The sequence below is a fragment of the Cavia porcellus genome, unplaced genomic scaffold (genome assembly GCF_034190915.1).
Source record: "Cavia porcellus strain 051 isolate PalLab524CR breed Dunkin Hartley unplaced genomic scaffold, mCavPor4.1 scaffold_24, whole genome shotgun sequence".
NCBI lineage: Eukaryota > Metazoa > Chordata > Mammalia > Rodentia > Caviidae > Cavia > Cavia porcellus.
This window is the reverse complement of record NW_026947507.1, coordinates 21,307,098-21,328,766: the sequence shown is the minus strand read 5'-3', so window position 1 is coordinate 21,328,766 and position 21,669 is coordinate 21,307,098. Positions and strand designations below refer to the sequence as shown.

The following is a 21,669-nucleotide window of genomic DNA, read 5'->3' as shown; positions in this document are numbered from 1 at the left end:
CACGCAGTTCTGGCTCTGGCTGGCTGATAGACTTATTGGGGAGGGAAGACCCACTCTGGATGTGGGTGGCACCAACCCATAGGCTTGTACCACAGATGGAATAAAAAAGAGAGAAGCCTCACTTCTGCTTCTGTGGAGGAGCTCCAGTCTGTGCCATCATCCTGGAATGTCTTTCCCTAGATTTTCAACACAGACTCTTCAGGCTTCCAATTTGGCACCTTGACTTCCTGATATGAGCTCACATGTGAGTCTGCAGTAATCTACACATCTCTGACCTTCTGACTGGACCCTCCAGCTCTCCAGTGGGCAGATGGTCCGTTTGTTTTCCTGAACATATTACTCTGCAAGTGCCCATTGCAAGCTTGCCTCTTAAAGCCCTTGTATTAAATCTGTTTCTTTGGTGAGCCTTAACTCATTCAGCTATTGCTACTAGGAGTCAAGTAATTGTTGTGACACTACTTGACCACATGGTACAGATCTTTTTGGAACTGACTTGCAGGAGGAGTTTGGAAAGGTATGGAGATGCTGACTGGGGAAGAATCCCTAGAATTCTAAAAAACTGAGCTTAATGCGAGATTCTGGTTAGGGCTCAGAGCACCAAAATATTGATAGAAATGTACTTAGTGAAGATCAAATTTGAGAGGTTTCAATTATGAACAACAAGTTCAACTGTGTTGGTTGTTGAACTCCAGACCATGTGTGTTTTGTTCTGGCAGAAAATTTTTCTGCATTTTGCTCATGTCTAAAGACTTTGGGAGAGTGAGAGCACAGAGATCGAGACTAGGGTAGAATGGTTTCAGCTTAGAGAAAGGGAATTAGTTCCTCTGGCTTCAGTCCACTTTGCTCAGCCATTCAGGTACTCAGAGGCCTCTTAACCTCTAGCTAGAGGCAAAAGGGCTCAGCTCCTGCTCAGGCTGGCGGCAGACCTTTGTATGTTGCAAATGATGCTGATTTTATAGGGATGTAGAACACAGGAGTTGGAGAGTCTAGAAGGATCCCCCCAGATTTCAGAAGAAGGCCTGGGAGGCGAGGCAGTGTGCCCTGAGATGGCAGAATGTGAAGCTGTGAATACCCAGGAAACTGGTGAAGCCAGGGACATGGATGTCTAAGGAGAGCCATAAGGAGTGAGAAAAACTAGCATAAGAGAGAAGTCCTGAGGGCTACAACCACCAGCGGTGCCATGGGAGTTCACATCTTGGCATAGATTGCTCCAGGTGTTGCCCATGAAACTGTGGAATTTAATGTCTGCCCTATTGGGTTTAGGTCTTGTTTTGGCCTTGTTTCTTTCTATCTGTCCTTTTTGGAATTAGAATGTTTACTCTGTACTTCTGAATGTCAACAATGTATCTTTTTTTTTTTTTAAACAGGGGTTCATAGTTAACAGTTTGCCATAAACTTCAGAGGAGACTGTGGACGTGGACTTTACCTTAAAGCTGAAACTGTTAAGATTTTGACAACTCTTAGAGATGACCTATGTGCATTTTGTATAAAGGAATTAACATGAATCTTTTGGGGCCTAAGCAGAATGTTTTGGCTTATATCTAGATGTTCCGCCAAAGTTTCGCATGCTTAGATGTGGGAGTGTGGTGAGCTGATTTGATCATGGTGATGTGGTACTGATCAGTGGAATAACCCACTGATGAGTTTATAGCTAAAATGTGATGTGGAGAGATAAAGCCTGGTCAAAGGAAGCAGGACACTGGTCACAAGTGGTCTAGAAGGCTATATCTCCCTTCCTCCACCCCGGTATCTCTCCACTTCCTCCTGGCATGCCGTGAGGTTTTTCTCTTCTGAAATGTCCCTCTGCCAATGTCACCCTGCCTTGGAGTCAGCAGACTATGGGCTGAAACCTCTACAAACTGTGAAGCGAATATACCTTTTTTCCTTTAAATTGTGGCCGTTAGGTATTGCATCTCAGGTAGGAGAACAGTAAGACAAGTATGTATCAATTCATTCTTAACAACAATGTTTTTCTTGCAACAAGCTTAGTACTAGAGAAGTTTAAATTGGAAACTCTTAAACAAGATTGGAATTGAAATAGTTTGAAGGAAAATTGAACTTGAAATAAATCTTAAGTTTTGATTTGTTTGAATAAATGGTACTGAAACTATGATGTGTAATTAATAATTTATGTAAATGTGCAATATATGTCATCTCTGGACTTAATTTGTGGTCCCTGTCTTTGGGAATAAGAACTTCATACTCCATAATAGGCTGTGTTTGAAGGTTTATAGGTACAAGAATGGGGCACCACAGAGAAAGAGGCAACCCTGGTATTTGTGGCTATTTCTATAATTTTTAACCCAGACTATTTTATTTTGGTGACATCACTGGTACATAAAAAGATGAAATTTTCCTAAATGGATATTTTATTCTGTCTTACAACTTCTCTAGAGTTTGAACCAAGGATCGTTCCTCATCTTTAACTTGTAACTTTCCTCTTTTACATTGATGCAAATATGATACATATTTCATAGAAACTGGACTTTGAATTTATAATATTGATCTTTGGAATATTAATATTTAATGTATTGTGTTGCTAAGCTATGGTTTGTAGTACTTCATATATGTGAAATAAGCTCTTAACATTTTAACTTATGTAGGTTGAGGAGCATCTGTATTTATATCTTTTGCATATAAGTTTTTGAATCTTATAAAATGCTATTATTTAAAATACTTTACAGTGTTTCCCTTTCACAAATGAACTTATAAAGTTATATCAATTTTTCATGAATAAGACAAGTAAATTTTTGAGAGTTTATGGTTTCTTTATAGGAAACTTCTAAACAAATGACACTGTTACAGTCTTCTTAATTTTTTTAACACAATTGCATGCTTTAGTTTTACAGTCTATGTATTAAATGACTCTTGGCCACAGCTAATGAAACAAGTGTTGGTTATGAAAATCAAATTAAGCCAGTTTATTAAGGAGTTGGCAGATGAAGAGGTAGGCTTGATGCAAAACTCTACCCAATAAAAGCAACGTGAGTTGTATTATGACCAGTTGAATCAATTAAATTTTACTTATTAAGGATTTAGCTATGAGACCTATCAATGGCAACAGCAGGTATAGTAGGAGCAGAAGTGAAAGTGTGGAGAAAGTGTGGAGAAAGTCGCAGGAGAAGCTACTGCATTTGGAGAACAAGCTGAGAAGACTCTAACATGATTCACAGGAACAGCTGAATTAGTTCCCAAGAACAGTACATTGAGTCCTAAACACAGAATGTTAAGAGTGTAATCAGGTAGCTATTTATTGCTTGTGTTTGGATGTGGCATACTTGGGATGATTTTCCAGTGTCTGGAAATACTGATTTTATGGTCTTTATTCACTATGGATTTCACAAGCACTGAGCAAGTACATAGCCATGGGCCAAGTGCATATTCTAGGTAGAGAAACAAACATCAGAACTATCGTCTTCTAGAAGTTAGCATTCCACTGGCCAAGATTTTTTTCATAATTTTATTTGTATCTGTGTAGCAAAATTTTATCTGAATTAATCTGAGTGCACTTTTGTTCCTTGCAACCTGAGTGTAATAAAACTCTGATTTTACTTCATTTTAGCAAGCATTATTTTATAATTTTTAAAATACTGATACATTAATTGTTTACAATTTTGAAAACTTCTACATTTTACATTAGAAGAAATGAAGGCAAAAAGAGGTTTAAAAAATATGCCCGAAGTAGTTGGTGCTATCTATTACTAGATATTATCTATTACTAGAAATATAACCGGAATTTTAATTTAGAAGTATATTTCCATTGTTTTTGTTCTTAACAGTTTCTACTTTGCCTTTTAAACCTTTTGTTGTAGAATTTACTTTGTATTTTCAGTAATTAAATTTATATATCTATGACTCTATAATTTACTACTTATATCTCCTAAGTAATTTTATTTCTCTTGAAGGTAGGCATATAAATCCTTAATACATATCATTGGGTCTATTTATGCAAAGGAAACAAAGTACTATGAGGTACCGAGTGATGAAGTACTGATTACTGGTTATAGAAGAAGATCAAAGATTGACGTCTTTCCAGAACTATCAGTTATTTGGAGAAGCACATATATTACATATCATATATCATGTATCATATATCCTATATGGTAACATCATAGGGAATAACAATGATTCACAGAGGTACATGTATGTATTAATATTTCCTTTGCATGCTGTGAGTTCTAAGTCACAGATGTGAACTGACATAGCACACTTAGCCTCCAGGGACCGGAGTAGTCCATCTGACACATTATTGCCATTGTTTGTTGTATATCATTGCGAACATTTTCCTTCATAATTTTTGTCCTTGTTAAAGTCTTTATTGACTAAGATATTTTTCTTCACTTTCTTTAGGTTATTTATTATATGAAATTGTGTGAGGTAGTTCAAAATATGTAAGCAACGTCCAACTGACCTCGTTTTTCCCATACAACTATGGCAGATGCAAAGTATAAAGCATTACATTGATACTAAATCAGAAACAATTTGAGTATGACTATCATCTCACTTTTGTTTATCATACTGAATTTTTATATAATTCAACAAGATCCCAGAATATATCACAGATGTTTTCAATATATATCCAGTAGTCTTATGTGAGCTATGTTAATTGAAGTTTAAAGTTGTTTATATCCTATTAAAATTCATAAGTGCAAAAGGATTAAAATGTTCAGAATTTTGCAGGTGGCTTTCGAATTAAGTTGCTGAACTGTGAAACTGTTACTAAGGAAACATATTGCAAATGTTAGTAATTCTTTTACTTAGCATCATCATTCATGTCTCCATCGCTCCTGTGTTCATTCGGCCCATTTCACAGAATGGTGCTGGAGATTCCATCCCTGTTGTTCATAAATATGTTAGAACTTCACAAAGGTACAGGCAGGCTTGCTTTGGCAAATATTCTTTTCAATGAGAAGGCAATGAATCAGAAGCTTACATTAATTAGAAACAGTTTTTCCAACTAACAAAAATTCTGGAGTGCTAAAATTTTGAGAACATCAAGCAATGAAACAAAATTAACAACTGTGATGGTAACAATAGGTAGAACAAATTGTAATAATTTATTTAGATAACTGCACATTTGAATGTTGATAATTTTGGTAACAATCTGATTAGCATATTAGAGCTCAAAGTTTGTCTTATGAAAAGGCTATTCTGTTTTTTATGTCTTCAATCACATTAAAGATTTATTCTAAACTCTTATTATATTATCACTGATATTTTCTTTTATGGTTAACTTCTTAGAAGTGAGGTGTATGTAAGAATCATGAATTCTGATGGAGAGAAGCATGTGACCCACTGAAATTCATTATTGTTTCTATTTTGAAAAGGTAATATAACTCTCTTTATTATGGAGAGTCTGAGGAATAACCATGAAGCAGATTAGTGCTGTGGTACTGTAAGAATATTTATATTTAAATTTATTAAGCAAATAATTGAATGTACTAAATAAGATCATCATGATAACCTTGTATGTCTCAATATCTGCAAATAATCAATATTTTTCAATTAACTACATTGATGATATACAAACAGAGGAATTACTTCCATCTGGTATTAAAGATACAAATTAGGAAGAAAGATATGACTTAGGGAGAACAAGTACCTTTCTATCTTTCTTTATCCTTATTATTAAATTTTAGTTTACTCAGTTCATTTACCGAAAGCTGTGAAACTAGTACTCCTGTTGTGTATGAGTAACAGTTTGCTCATGGCTTCTTGTGTAGTCACATTTACTGCTGCTAGACAAATGTCTCAGTGATACAGTAAGTCCAGCCGTAGGTGGAACACAGTGACATTTAGCATTTATAACAAAAGTGAATCTACACATTTTTGCCTTAAGCATTCTTTGTGTTTCACCTGTAGTTTTTTCAGGAGACATTGTTAGAGAAAACAAACCCAAGCTGGAGGTAACTAGACTACTCCCAGAATTTAGATTTTTATGTGAACAAATTGTCTCACTTAGTGTGGAATTTTTCTTTCCTCACAGTGTGTTTTTCTGGTTCTACTCAACATACTGAGCAGGAACTCTGAGCCTAATTAATCTCTAAATTCTAAAATTTGGGATTGATAAGAGCAGGAACAGATTTAGAAGAAGCAAAAGAAAGCAACACATTTGTCTTAGAACACTTCAGTTAAATTCTTGGCTTATTAATTTTGTTATAATCACTGCTAAATTGTCAGAGTTATATAAAATTATTTTATTCATTCAACTCAGTCACTTATTTCAACTGTCACTTTTATTTTGCCTTCCTGCTTGCTTTCCAGGTTTTGAAAATGACTGCAAAGATGTTTATAAGCTGCCATCTTTTAAGGAAATTCTCTTAAAGTAAATATGCAGAAATTAAAGTAAATTAATAGTCTGAGCCTTATACTGGACATCAAATAGACAATAAAACAACTATCAATTTATTAAAGAATAAACACTTGCAAAATACACGTGGGTGAACATCAAACAGCTTCAAAGTGCTCAGACTGACTTTTGAATGGTCTTACATTTAAGTCATTTCGTGTCTGTTTTCTTTTTCCAATACATGTTTTTCTGTATTACAATTGTAGTTGACTCAGCCTGACTTTTCAGAGATGATATCAATTTTTGTTTATCAGTTACTGTAAATTGGGATGGTAGAATATTTACATTTTCTCCCTAAATTATTATTTTACTGCATACAATAAATATTGATTTACAGTATATTTTATTAGTCTTAGGAATGGCGGAGATGAATTAAAGAATTTCTCCCAAATGCTTTTTAAAATTAGACAACCATGGAAGAAATGTTTTAAATGTACAATTGAAATGTTTTTATTTTCAGTATTAAAATGAAGTTGAAAACAATTTAGTCATGAGGTGAAAGTCTCCCTCTCCCATGAAAAGCCAGTGAAAACAGAAATTCACTTTGCTTTGTAGTACAAATGACACAATTAAGATAGTTATTACTTCGAAAGTATAGATTTCAAATCGTATAATGAAAAAAAAAAAAAAAAAAAGCAAATAGCATGACCTGTAGTTGGAACAAAAGCATGATCTTATTCCATGGTTGGTTATTTCTCTTATGGTTTGACAGACTTATGCTGTATTTCCTATGAAGTTAAGTTCTTAATGGCAGTATTTAAAATGGAGGTTTTTCATTTGCTGGAATGATGAACAGATTAAATAAGAATGATCTCTTGCTCACTTTTCATATCAAGTTATGTATCTCTATATGTTTGGTGTTCGGGTCAGTTGGGGACAGTTAAATTAACACAAAATGAAACATGGAGAATTAGAACATGAACAAAGGAAGTAAATGATGATCAGATCGTTTTACATGATCTCTTCAATTCAAAATTAACATTTAATACCCTGTATTGTGTATCCTTTACTTCTTAAAGTTGGCCCATGAGAACAGCATGAATCTCAGTCATTTAAGCATTTCTTCCATGAAAATGTAATGAAATCAAAATAGACTTGGAAGACAAAATGGGTATTTGGATTAATTTCCCTCTGCAACACTAAAATTCCTTTTCTACTCCTGTTTTATATTTTATACTCACCTAAATTTTTATGCATTTTTTGTCTTTTTGAGGCAGGGTCTCACTATGCAGTTCAGGCTGGCCTTGAGCTCACTTTGTAGTCCAGGCTGGTCTTGAACTCACAACGATCCTCCTGCCTCAGCCTTTCAAGTGCTGGGTTTACAGGCATGTGCCACCATGCCTGACTAAATTTTATGCTGTAGTGACATTTTTTTGCAAACTTTGTAGTAAAATTGTCACTAAAAGAAGATTTGCATATTTCTCTTGCAGTTTTTCTTACTGTAATTTTTTTTTTTTTTAAATCAGTACTGGGGATTGAACTCTCAACCACGTGCTTGCAAGGCAGGCGCTTATGCCACTGAGCTAAATATCCAGCCCCTCTTACCATAATTCAAACACCAATAGTTCTGGCTTCAGCAGTGACTATGATTGTTAGTAGGTGGAGCTGAGCACAAAACCTCATGCCTTCAGTGTGCATTTCATTACTTGTGAGCAAAGTGTCCACACAGCTCCATTTAATGAAGCTATTAAAATATACTGACTCATCACATATTTTTTCCACTTTAATTCATTTTCTATTGCAGAATATTACCCTCAGTCGGTAAAATTGGTCTTTTTTTTTTTTTTTTTTTCAGGACATTTGCAAATCCCAAACCAATAAGAGGGAGCCATCTTGTGGTTCAGTCACAAAGAGGCTTATATTTTATCTACAATTATATGATAAAAGTAATATTTGGAAACATTATTTTTGTTGTGTAATAAATGTAATCTAAAATTTTAATTGACAAGTAATTAGAAACTCCACTCTAGCCAAAAAAGTTAATCATAACCTTGTTTTCTTTTTCATTCTTTCCTCTTTTTTATTTTTATGAGACAGGGTCTCACTATGCATTCCAACTTGTAGGCCAGTGAATTTCTGGTAAGCCTCCTGCCTCAGCCTCCCAAGTACTGCGATCACAGACATGCAACACCATGACAGTTGAGTAACTGTCCTTCAGACAATTCAAGAGACTTGTTTGAAACTAAGTATACTGAGCAAGTGGTATGTTGCTGCCTGTAATTATTTTCTCAGTGAAAATTTTCCAAAATGTACGGGGTTAGTAGTTGCAATACTTAGTGAAATAACTTAGGAGAACAAAATAATGACATTACAATAGAGAACTGCTTATTGTCTCTGATCATTTTTACTTATATTTCTGAGTCATGAGAATTCAATATTTTAATCACAAGGATTTAAGCATGATAATAATGACATGTAAGCTCATCCACACTGTATTGCTGAAGAATACAATACATAAAACACACTGAAAGGTCAGCATAGTTAGCATAAATAACAATGGCACAGTAAAAAATATACTATCAACATTACCTACCACCATATAATTATTACTTTGTAAGTTTTATTTTAAAAATAGTTTCTAGTGTCCATTAGGTAATATGAACATGTTTTCCTTTTGTATCTCTTTGTAATTTAAAATAACATCTTTTTCATTTATCCCAACATGTTAATTACTAGTCATTCACAATGTTAAAAAAAAAAAAGGTGTTTCAGGCATAAGGAATTCAACATCAGTAGATGCATTCTGATTTGATTTAAAGTAAATTACAAAGATTGTATCATCTTCTCTACGATTCTTTTTTTACATTCAAAAAGAAAAAAAATCACACAATTAAACCAAAGTTAGAAAAGAAATATAATTTGATTTACTATACACAAAGCATCAATTTGAATGGCATCATCTTAGAAAGAACTGTGTCCTTTTTAAAGATTATTGATTCCATAGGAGAAGCATGAACACAAAGTGCAGAAAAATAAGCCTCTTATTTACGACATGTTTCCTGCAGATGTTATTTCCTTCCTTGCTTTGCTGAAAAGAGAGGATATTTTCATTTGCCACTCCTTGAGGTTTTTGTGGCCTAACACAGTAAAGACTCAAAAAAAAAAAATCTAATAATGAACAGAACAAAGGAAATAACCTTAACATGAGAAAGCAATATTATTACCACTTGTACTGACAGCTTCAATTCAATCCAGGTATTTATTAAATGCCATATAATAGATTGACGCTATATTGCTTGCAAGTGTTGCAAGTATCTGTTAAACTTTTTCATGAACTTTCTGTGAAATAAGTGTACGTTTTTGGATTTTGCTACTCGGTGTCAAGTACTCTGACACTGTGAATAAGTTCAGTTTATTTCCTATTTATCTTATATTCCAATTTTCCTTGATTAGTGAAATAAGATATAAAATTTTACAATTGTAAGTGCGGTCTACCAAACAATAAGTATTTTAAACAAGGTCAGTTTGCAGGAGATTAATTAGGGGTAGAAAAGTATTGTTTCAGACCTCATAAATATATTGGTTTTGTAATAGATAATTTGGAAGTGTTTTGTTTTGCTTTACTTCTCTCTCCAGAAGGAAAAGGAGTCTGACATCACCTCCAAAGAGTGATATTTTTATGAATAGCTGACCAAGATATTCTTGCAAGAAAACCACGCATGCTGATGGCCATACAACAGCAAGTAGATGTCACTTTATTTATTTGTTTTTTGGCCCTGGGGATCAAACTTGGCCTCGTGCTTGCCAGGCAGGTGCTTATGCTGCTGAGCTGTATCCCTGACCCTGTGGTGAATTTTAACAAAGATTCTTTGTTTGGATAATAGAGCACTCATTTCTTTGGTAACACAGTGGATGACAGATGATGACAAGGTTTTCTTCTCAACCTAACTTTAGTCACATTACCCTGCTCTCTCTTTTAGATTGGGTCTGAACTTGCGTTTTGCCTTTGGCCCATTTTATTCAGTTTAGAGAGAAACCTGCAGGGCCAGTTCAGTGCAAATCTCCCACTTCTGATCAAGTTTCTTTCTCTCACCACTAACATCTTGCTATCTCAGATGTCTTCAGCAAGAATCACGTTGAGTCCTTTAAGCCAGAATCCCCTTTAGCGTGAGGCTTCCTCATAGTGATATTCCAGCACCAAAGCTCTTGGAGTCCCACTTGTCTGCTGTCAGATTTGTCCTGTACTAGTCAGAATGGAGCCTAATTCTACACTGAGGTCTCTTTCCCCCTCCTGTAAAGGTTCCTGCTTAAAAATTGCTTTGCTGTCTTCATTTATGTCTAGCACTGCTTTTCTGAGAGAGTGCTATCTTTCCTTTAAAACCCTGCTTCCATTCAACAGTGTGCCTGAGTGAATTTTCAGATACTGTTAGAGCTTCCACTGAGGTTTGTTAGCACGTGGTGTCAAATAAAAGAAACATCAAGAAAAACAAATATGTAACTATATATAATCATCATAACTCTGGCTGTTTTCTGATTTAACATTCTATGCAGGGGTAATTAACTATGCTAATTTCACAAAATTACAAAGAATTGTTTTTAGCAAATGAGTTCATCAGAAAAGATAGCAACTGTCAGCCAGAGTAACTGAGATAATACAAAACAAAGTAACTCATTTGGTGATATTGAAAATGTTGAATGAGAATAAAGAAATATTTTAAACCTTAATGGTAAGATTTTTTTTTAATCACAGTTTACTGTTAAACTTCTCTTTACCTTTAGCATAGGCATTTATTTATATGTGTTTTGTTTAAATGTCTATTATTTCTAGCACTTGGACTTAACAGATGACTTTACCTGATTCTGGGGCTGTCCTGTAAAAGTGTCTCTGCTGCTGGTATGATATGAACCCTTCATACAGTTATGCCAGTTCATCAAGGAAAATCATAATGCCACTTTATCAAGGAACTTTCAATGTATAAATCTTATTGAACTTTGTGCCAGTAAATTATGTAGAGCTCTGTTATCTGTAAATTACAAGTACTTATAAAATGAGAAAACATACCATATCAAGCCCTGATCTAGATCCTTGATCTTCCAAACGAGTGTACGGTGGAGGATTAAATAAATTGAGACAAGTTAGATGGTTTTAGGACTCCAGGAGGGTCAAAACCCTTTAGTTGAGCTCGAGACTCTGAGGGCTAAGATAAAGACTTCTCTGGATCAGGCCACTTTCATTAGGACCAAGGACAAAAGGCAGGGAAACTGAGGAAATGAGCAGGACCTTGGGAGTCATTTCAAAGACTTCTCCAAGTAGCAAGTTATGTCAGTTTAGGAGAACTGTCCTATCTCTGAGTTGACATTTACGGTAGGAGTGCGCCTGCAGGAGTAAAATTCCTGCAGCTGAGGTCTCTATTTACTTAATTAGTGTTGGAGCCAAGGTGTCTTCAGCTGTGGCCTTATCTTGCCCTTTGAGGTATCTCTGGCCTCACAGGCCACTACAGGCCTCAGCCAGGACCAGTGATTCATAGAGGTTCACTATTAATCAGCTCCTGTGGCCAGGCAAGGGGCCGAAGCCTAGGACAGACTCACAGATAAACATAGAAAGCCAATTAGTAAAATTTAAACCCTGCTCAGAGCTGCTTCGTTGTGGTCTCCAATAGTACCACACTGTAATATCATCTTAAATTTCTTATTCATTAAATTTTCTATTATTTATCTACTATTGTATAATTACTAAACTTTGTCACTCTGTGTGGGTGGAAATACAAGAAGAAATTTTAGAATAAAACAATATTTTTAAAAAAATAATATTTATGAGTAACTGATAATTTATTCAATAAACAAATTTTAAAGGAAACTATTTCAAACATAAAGAGTGAATTCAATAGCATCAAATAATTTATCCAGTTAGTGACACATCTTTCATTGTACCCTCAGTAGAGAAGTTCCATGTGCCATCCTCCTTTTCTACAATAAACTGCATAGATATTTTAATTTTAAAAAATATCTTGTTAGTGCATGTTTTGTGTCTTCTCTGAATACCACCGACTTTTGTAATCCTAAATGTAATAGTCTCCATCAGAACAGAATTGTAGAATGATTGTTGTTAGAAAAACATATTATTTGATCAAGCTTGTTCTTTAAAAATTGGACAGGAATATGAATATTTTTGAAAAGTTTAATTTTTATTAATTTTGATAAAACTATCTCCAGTTACATGATATACACAATATAATGTTCATGAATTAATGACTGGTTAGACAGCTTGTTAATTATGGAATTGAACTAAGAGGAATATAATGAAAAACAAAATTGTGCACAAGTTTTAAAATATATTATCAGTAAAATTTCCTGTAAAAGTAAGACATCAGTCTGGACAAGAAGACAGACTCAGAATCAAGCCGAGGAAGACACATTTTTGATTTACAGAAAAATGATTAACATCACAAAATACCAACATAGTTTGGGGAGAATAGACTTTTAAACACCTTGTCTCACTAATACATACTATGTTAAAATACTCTAAGGAAACACTGTATTTGGCACATTTTCTTTTTGATCTTTTCCCATAGCATGTTATATAATAACTTTAGAATGTCAAAGTATTTTACTCTGTTTTTTCCCTGAATGGGTACGTGTCATAGATTAAAATGCAGATTTAAAATAAGCTATCACATAACTCATAGAGATGAAAATGAAGGAGCACAAAAATTACTCACACATCAACAAGCTCAGCTTTTCATTTGACTTTTATTATTTATCTTTAATCCACAGTTCCTCACTTCCTCCTACATTACCAAACCAAGCTAGATAATGTGTGTAAGTGGGCTTCCCTGAGGGGCATTTGCTAAAATCACCCCAGAGAAAAATCAACTGTCAAAGGAAAACAGCATAATTATTTCACTATATGTTTATTATACTTTACCCTACAATATGCCTATCCTAGCTGATTTTTAAAAAATTAATAATACTTTGTAGTATTTTGTATAGCATCTTTGTATCCAAACTGTACTTATAAATGTTTGGAATTATTGCTAAATTACAGGAAGATGTTTAAAGTTACTGCAAATAATTTACATATATTTTATTAGTATTTATTTATCTAAATAGACTTATTTTATTTTACTTTATTTTATTTTATTTTGTTGAGACAAGGTCTTTATATGTAATTTAGACTGGCTTAGAACTTACTGCATAGGCTAACCTGAAACTCATGGTGATTCTCCTGCCTCAGTCTCCAGAGTGCTGGGATTACAAGCTTGTCCCACATCTGGCTGACCATTAATTTTACATTTATATATTTTATAAATCTGAAAATGTCTCCCTATAGTTTAATACTTAAAATGACCTAATGAATTGTCTAAATAAGATTAAAAGTTGTAATAGATGACTGAATAACAATATATTGATTGAGCCTAAATGTAGGTAGCAGATATTAGAAAATGCATGATAAAGAATGGAATAGGCTTAAATGTTTTTAGGAAGTTAAAATAATTTCATGCTGAGGACTCACTTTTTAATGATACAGAATTATGACACAGTGGAACAGGCTGGCCTCAGCGAGGAAACAATCTACGTATGATATGTATGGGTATGAGGAGAACATAGCTAATATGGTGATGAAGATTTTAACATTCGTTGGAAAGCTGAAAGGAGTATTTTTAACTCCAATAATTTAAATGAAAGTTAATTAAAATAGGTGGCTTGAAAAAACACAAAACTTTGTGTTAATTTGAGTGGTTTTGGAATAGGCTTGTCTGTGTTCATGTCAGTCCTTTCATCAGCAAACCATCGATAAGGCAGACTTTCATGACTCCCTGCAAGATACTGAATTCAGCGTTTACCACTGTGCCTACCAAGCACACCTAAGTTGCTCAGTTAATACTTGTTTAATCGGTTGAAGATTGAATCATAATTTTCTATGTTGGAATTTGTATTTATATATTTCCAGATCCACATCATACACACACACACACACACACACACACACACACACACACACACACACACACGGTTCTGAATTCTGTTTGTATATTAGAATCCTTTATGCATGTGTATATGTGGAATTCTGGTATACTAAAAAAAATTAAAAATTTTGAACACCTTTTAAAAAAGTGTCTCCTGATTTTAAAGTTAGCTTTCTATCTTGCTTATGTATGAACTTTAAAAATTGAAAACTCTATCTAAGATGATAAAAACTCCACTGGCTGTATTTTCGGAAGGATTGTTTGGCATAGTTATTTCGAAGGTAGCCTACATAGTAACTGTCATTGGTATTATCACTGTTATTGTTGTGCTTTTTTACTGAGGAGTAAATGCAGAGCTTAAGCATGCTAGGCAGTCACCCTTAACCCCTAAGTGGTGTTTAAGATTTCTGTCTTTAAGAATTAGAAACAAGATTTGATCTAGATAGCTTTGTTTCTGAATTTTTTAGATAAAATATTGTGGCTTCAAAATGAAGTCATAGCCAAATCAAGTGATAGCATTATTCATGTTTCCCACATAGAGTCATTTACATTGTAAAATAGGTCAATTGATTAAGGCCTTTGGTTAGGAAAGATGACTTCTTTTGTATTTCTAATTTGAAGGATCACAATACCTAGCATGACTGAGTGTGTGTGTGTGTGTGTGTGTGTGTGTGTGTGTGTGTGTGTAACTGAGTGAACTGAGATCAAGCAGCATTGACGAAAATGTAAATAGAAGACAGGATACTAACTTGAGAGTTTTCTGCTTTTATATCTGGAAGAAGCTTTTCTAGGATATATTCCTTTCATTGTTTATGCTTAAATTGTAGGGAATTACATTTTACATGAATTCTAAGTATCTTTGCTATGGAAGAATACACATCACTTCTTCCCCTAAAGGATTACATAACAGCTGTCTTCTTATGCAAATTCACTTTTTTGTATTTTCTTTTTTCCTTCCTTTCTTTCTTTTTTATTCTTTTGTTTTGTTGGTTTTGGTACCAGGAATTGAACTCATAACCTTGTGCTTACCAGGCAGGTGCTGTGTCACTGAGCCACACCCTCAGCGTAAATTCATTTCTTAAAATTAGTATGAAATGGCAGAACTGGGCCAAAAGCCTGATTTTAAAGTTAATGAAACTAATTGTGTATGTGTTTATTCATGTAAGGATTATATAACAGTAAACACATACTGAGATTGCTGTATTATGCTAGTCTTTGCAGTACATGGGTAAGAAAATAAAAATATTTATGCATCTTTGTATAAAGAATAAATATAGCAGTGGATATATTATTTGCATTAAGCCAAGATAGGAATCTTTATGTTCATATACATATGTGTTTTATTATATTGTGTTGAAAAGCATCAGGTTGCTTTTTTATAAACAAACAATAATTCTTCTTATCAGTTTTGGCATCCATTTGAAAGTCAAAATGATTCAATAATAGACGTCATGGTCTAAAGTAAAAAGCCAGAAAAAAAAGAGTGTGTATTTTAAGTTTCAAGTGGTAGGTGAGTAATTTCCTGTTATATAAAGAGTGACTATGTGGCTAGATAAAGGTTATTATGTTTGATCAATAAGATGGTTATGATTATTGTTGCAGTGCTGCGAATGGTTTTGTGGCCCCAAATAGAAGATGCAATAAAGAATTGTGAAAGCATAGTGGCCTGGAGTGTCATCTTCAGAATGCAGGTCTAATGTAGATTTCTGACCTCTGCAGCTGTAGATTTCCACTGCCCATTATTTAGGTAGATTCAGATAATGAAAGCGGTTTTGTCTGAATTATTTGAAAAGCTGTGCCAAAAACTAATTCAATATTTTTTGAGCATATTAGACCACTTTGAATCCAGTTTAAAGGATATTTGAAATTTAACTTTTAAAACATTGTGTGGTTTTGCAAATAAAGCCTTCCCAGAAATGCGTATAAAGTCAGTAACTAGCAATACAAGTTAAGTTTGTAGTCTGCTAGAGAGGATTGTGCTGAGAATTTCAGCACTTCTGTAATAGCCTGTAACTCAGTTTTGAAATTAAACAAAGGCAATATAATAGTCTAGTTAAACAACTGAAAGCCTAAATTATCAAGCAAGAAATACAATTATTATCACTGTGTTTAATAAGTAGTTATAATCTAAAGCACAAGCTTGCAATTCTAAAGTTAAAAACAATTTTCTCTGCGTCATTAAGATAACTCCTGACTAATCACTCAGCAAAGCAAAATAATTATTATTTTCTTCAGTTAGATTTTCATTGATTATATTTGCCTTGAATAGACTGTTAAATTAAACTGGCTTACGTGAGTGGAAACCACAATTACTCTCCTAATATACTGATAAAGCCCATTATTTTAATCTTTGCTCCGTTAGCACCAATGAAAACTGACTGACTACGTGTTCATAATGCTTATTTGGTGTGGCTGCTTTTCTTTGCTAGTTCAACATCAAGTAGATGAGAAATACAAGTGTTATGTGATAGTAAACCTCGAGATTTATGGGATTATCAGTGTGTCAAAGTATCTGAAATCTGTTTGGAGTGGAGATATTATGACTTCAAAGATTGTTAGTAACTAAGAATTATTAGACATATTTTCATTTTCAAGAACTTTGCTCTTCCAATATCCCAAATTGTTGCTAGGAGACAACAGTGAATTAAATATTGTCTCCTTCCTACTCTCAGTACTGAAAGTATGCTATTTTCTATTTTAAATATGGCAAGTCCCAATTCTCCCAAATCAGTTTAGAATGTGTACATTATGAATAAAAGGAAAATTTAAGCTCCTACAATAATGTTTAATTCTGTCAAGTAACTCGCAAACAGAGGTACATCATATTAAGCATAGAAATTTATGTCTTAAAAAAGCATGCTCATTGGAGTACAACTCTGCCCTAAAGGATAGACTTGAATCATTTGTAGGAAAATGAATATACATTGAGATCATAATGTTAAGTGAAATGGATATGGTATACAAGCTTAAATAGGACTGTCTCTCTTATATGAGAAACCAACAATATAAAATTAAAAGGAAAAGTAGAAGACAGCAAGAAACAAGGAGATAGACCTTTTGCAAAAGGGGAGGGGACCAAAAGATGGAGAAAGGGAGAGAAGTGATGAAAAATGCTTGAATTATGTTATGTACACACACCAATTCTCCATGAAGAATGTACAATTATGTCTTGAAGACACATAAGAAAAATAAAAATTAAAAAAGTAAGATAGATGAATGATCTTGATGAAAAGGATATATAAAGAAGATACACCCAATTTTCTCCAACTAGTGTAACTATTAATGCTGCAACCGCATAAAAATAGTTAACAATTTGCTCTTTGCTGTTAAACATGTTGCTTTATTTTATATGTTTTTTCTAAAATTTTCATTATATTTCATTAAATCCTGGCCATTCAGGTGTATATAGATGCTTGAATATTAATAATTCAAAACAGAGATAAAAGATATCTGACTATACCCATTCAACAGGAATTCATTATGGAGTAAGATGAGGTGAATTGGATGGGCTCTTGACGTGTGTGTCATGCATGGAGAAACTTCTGCAAAGATTGGAGACATTTTAAAGACCCTTGAGTCTCTTATTTCTAATGATTCTGGCATCTGTTTCAAGTAGTAAAGGATGTTCTAGGTTTCATTTATATTTCAATTTCAACTCTAATGTTTGGAAAAGATAGAAGTTTGAGCAAATATATACCTAGTACCTGCTTTCTTAAAAACTTACATGACATGGATACAAATATTTCAATAGTCTGGGTACATAATTACTTTTCAAAAGTTGATATAAAATATTTTAACAAAAATCACATACTTTCTAACACGGCTATTTGAAAATGCATCAGAATATGTACATTAATTTCCAATTTAAATGTATAATAGTTACTCGTACTATTTATGCACACTTTAAAATTTTCTCACCATTAGTGGTTTTCTGGTTGGCTTACATTAGAATATTTTGATTTGACACAGAGCTAGTTGCAATGAATACCAATTCAAGATAGTAACTACAGTGAATTTTTCCAAGTTTAAAGTGTCTGAATCATTAGAAGGGACATATTCCTTTCAACGTTTTAGATTCAGCCATATGTGCCTTGTCACTATTGATTATAAGTGAAGCATCTTTTAATGCAAGAAGGCAGTGATAGATATATATGGGCAAGGAACATTATGCCTAAAAATGCAGAATATTTTTGGGATAAAGAGATTTCTACAGTATCAACAGGTTCTTATTGACAGGTTTTCTCATGGTTGGTATTTTATATTTCAAGTGTCTGGTTTAAAAAATGAAATACTTTTGATATTCTCAGGAAAGCAAGTGATATCTGAATTTCTCTTGAGAATATGTATCTTTATGTTCATTAGATTATTTTTTTTTTGTTTCTGGCAGCATTCACTTAATATTCAAAAATTTAAAAGTTTCGATTTGTACAATATATAAAATGTAGTCAGCTGTTTCATAAATGTAATGAGACAATGTAGTTTATCAATACTTTAAACTCTTCAGCTAATTGTCAGAGAGCACAAATAACATATCTTGTTCTAATCTTTAGTACAAGAATATGTTTTCATGGTTTTAGTTCATAGACACCAGCTGAAGACACAGCTAACTTTTGGGTAGGTAATCTTCAAAATAAATAGAGTGCATGGTAGCAATTTTCTCAGTTGTAGCACTTGTATATAATGCCAAACATGTTGATGTTTACCTCTTGTTTTAAATTTCAAAAAAGAGAATTTACCCTTTTCTCAGCAAAAACTGCTGTACATACATTATGTTTTTTTTAAAAATTGCTTTTAAAATCTACATTTGAATAAAGGATAGAAGCATTGAAAAGTTTTTAAATTTTAAATGGCAGTTTCTGCTTTTCATTTGAGTGGCTGAAGTTCAGAAAATAGTATTATCTGGCTAAAAAAAAAAAAAACCGCCTTATTTTTCTTATATCTGAGCTAACTGCTTATAGTGTGAACTTTTCTCTGTAAATAATCTGGCACACTGAATTTTAATTTAGTACATCTAATCATAATTATAATATCTAAAAAGCACTCTGAAACATTTTTAAAATAGCATAAAATAACAAAACTGGAAAAGAGTAAGACTGCTTTAATTTAACTGAGAATTTTTGCTATATATGTTCACCTAATAACATGCATGATACAAATCACTGTCCCATTATAGTTGAAATAATCTTAGGGGATTATTGATTCATTTTAAGTAAAAATTTCATCTAATATTATTTCCATTATGTGAATGACTTATATTTTGAATACAATTGTTCAGTCATATTAAAATATTCTTTATTCTATATAGTTGATTTATTTATATAATTTAAAATTAAAATCATGTGTCCTTATAGTTGGAGACAGTTTGAACCCACATAGTTTTCATGGGAAAAACTAGTATAATTTAAAAAAAAAATTTAAATAGTCCATTTTTGTTTCTACTGAATTCATTTAATAAAATTGTAAATAATTTAATTATCTAACATTCTAAAGTCTAAGTTTAAACTACGAATACCTTGTTGCACTTTTTTCAGTTGTATAAAAACACTAGATATAAACATTAGATATCACGCAGAGATGAATGCTTATTAAAAATCCAATAAAAGTGAAGATACTGGCTTGAATTTTTATTGACAGTTATTAAAAATAAATCACTATAACGCTTGTTTAAAAATGACCATGTTTTCAGTATTTCCATCAGCATTTCTAGAGAAATAAAGTTTAAGACAAGTAGATTTTTGTATGCTACATGATCTCATAAGTCATTTAACTTTCCACAGAGGGAAATTTCATATTCTAAGCAACTGAATTTAGTTTTTTAAACAATGAGTCTTTAATCTTCCATTTAAAAAATATTTCTCATTATGTATGTAGTTCTATAGTGTTCTACATGTAATCCTCCATTAATAGAAGTAAATTTTCCACTGAATTGTCTGCTTATTTTTATTTGTAATTAAAGTATAACAAAATAGTTTTGTATTTCAAACTACTGACCTTTATTATCTTCATCATCTTCTTATTATCTTTTCATAAAATTTACTGTGCAAATCTTGCTTTTTAACATTTAACATCACTTAATTAAAAGTCAAGAAATTCCACAGTTTTCATCTTTACTGCTATGTGGTAATATATAACATAGAAACACACTGGCAGGAAAAGATTCCACTGACATGATTTACTGTGAAAACAAAATCTAGATTATTTTGAATTAATATGAAATAAAATTCTCATAATATATATTTGGTATCCATGAAAAGAATATTAATCTGTTCCTGACACACATACACACACCTATGGTAAAGAAACTCTTCTGAATTGAATGTCAGTGTTTAAATGCCCCACAAACTTAATCTTGTTGCTGATGAATGTCTTCATGCCTAAGAATTTTATAGATAACCCAGTAAAAAATGTTAAAAATCAGAAAAGCTAATGGGAAGCAGGCTCTGGAGATAGTGTCAATCTTCTTGGCCCGGTCAATAAAGACCTTCCTCATTTCATCCATGCTTTTAGGCATTACCTGGGTGGCGTGATTTGGGCCCTTTGGAGTCACACCATCTTTTGCTTGCAGGCATGGACCCATTCCATAGGCTGTGAAGCTGAATTGGCTTTCTCTCACCTCATCATCCTGTCAAAGAAAATGCAAGATAATATTTTAGTAATGGAATAGGACATATATAGTAATATTTTAGTAATGGAATAGGATATATATATATATATATATATATATATATATATATCCTATATATAATAAGCCTTTTGGTATCTAGAGACTCTGGGTAACAATTTGAACCCTAGACATTTGAGAATCATAATTTGAGTTTCAACATGATATATATTTACACAAATAAAAGGAAAGATAACTGAAGCATTTGTAGATGAGTTGCTTTATTTCCTTTGAAGTTTTATTTATCTTCCGGCATCATATATATGTCCCATTAATAAATATAAATCTCTTGAAAGATGCATTTTAATGGAAAATTAAAGTTTGATATTATCCGCATACTGGTTGTATATCTACACAGTGAGAAGAAAAAAGCTAATAATATATTGTATCGTATATGTTCATATGCTGAATGTTTTTTACATTTGTCTAAATGTACTATTGCACTATGTCACAGGGGAAAAACTCCAGGGTCATTGCCTGAATTTTTCTTTAGCATGGAGACAAGTTTTTAATACTTGTTTCCTACAATTCTAAGTTACTTCCTTAGAAAACACAATCTAGCACAATAACATACCTTGGTTTTTGTTATTTTTACTTTATGCTATTCCTGTTTTACACTAACCCTTTTGAAAACCTATATGTTCTCATTTATACAGTTACTTTTCAGGTACATTGGTTTGGTTAAAATTGAAATTAGTTTATTTTGTGTTCAAAAAATAAACCTGTTATAAACTTATTCACAATATTATGTT

The 21,669-nt window shown here is 32.8% G+C and overlaps 1 protein-coding gene across 4 annotated transcripts in view; it reads right to left on the bottom strand.

Moving 5' to 3' along the window:
* Nucleotides 1-8,671: 8,671 nt before the first annotated feature.
* Glra3 (glycine receptor alpha 3) overlaps nucleotides 8,672-21,669 on the bottom strand; it is a 155,738-nt gene continuing 142,740 nt past the window's right edge. For 2 of the 4 annotated variants that reach the window (XM_023564833.2, XM_063234739.1), the window contains 2 exons: nucleotides 20,771-20,878; nucleotides 8,672-9,377 (listed from right to left, as the gene is read on the bottom strand). In XM_023564833.2, coding sequence (XP_023420601.1) covers nucleotides 9,279-9,377; nucleotides 20,771-20,878 — 207 coding nt within the window. In that variant the 3' untranslated portion in view covers nucleotides 8,672-9,278. Of the gene's footprint in view, nucleotides 9,378-12,827; nucleotides 20,879-21,669 lie in introns of those variants that run through there. The other 2 variants (XM_013151625.3, XM_003469125.5) reach the window with 1 other exon arrangement.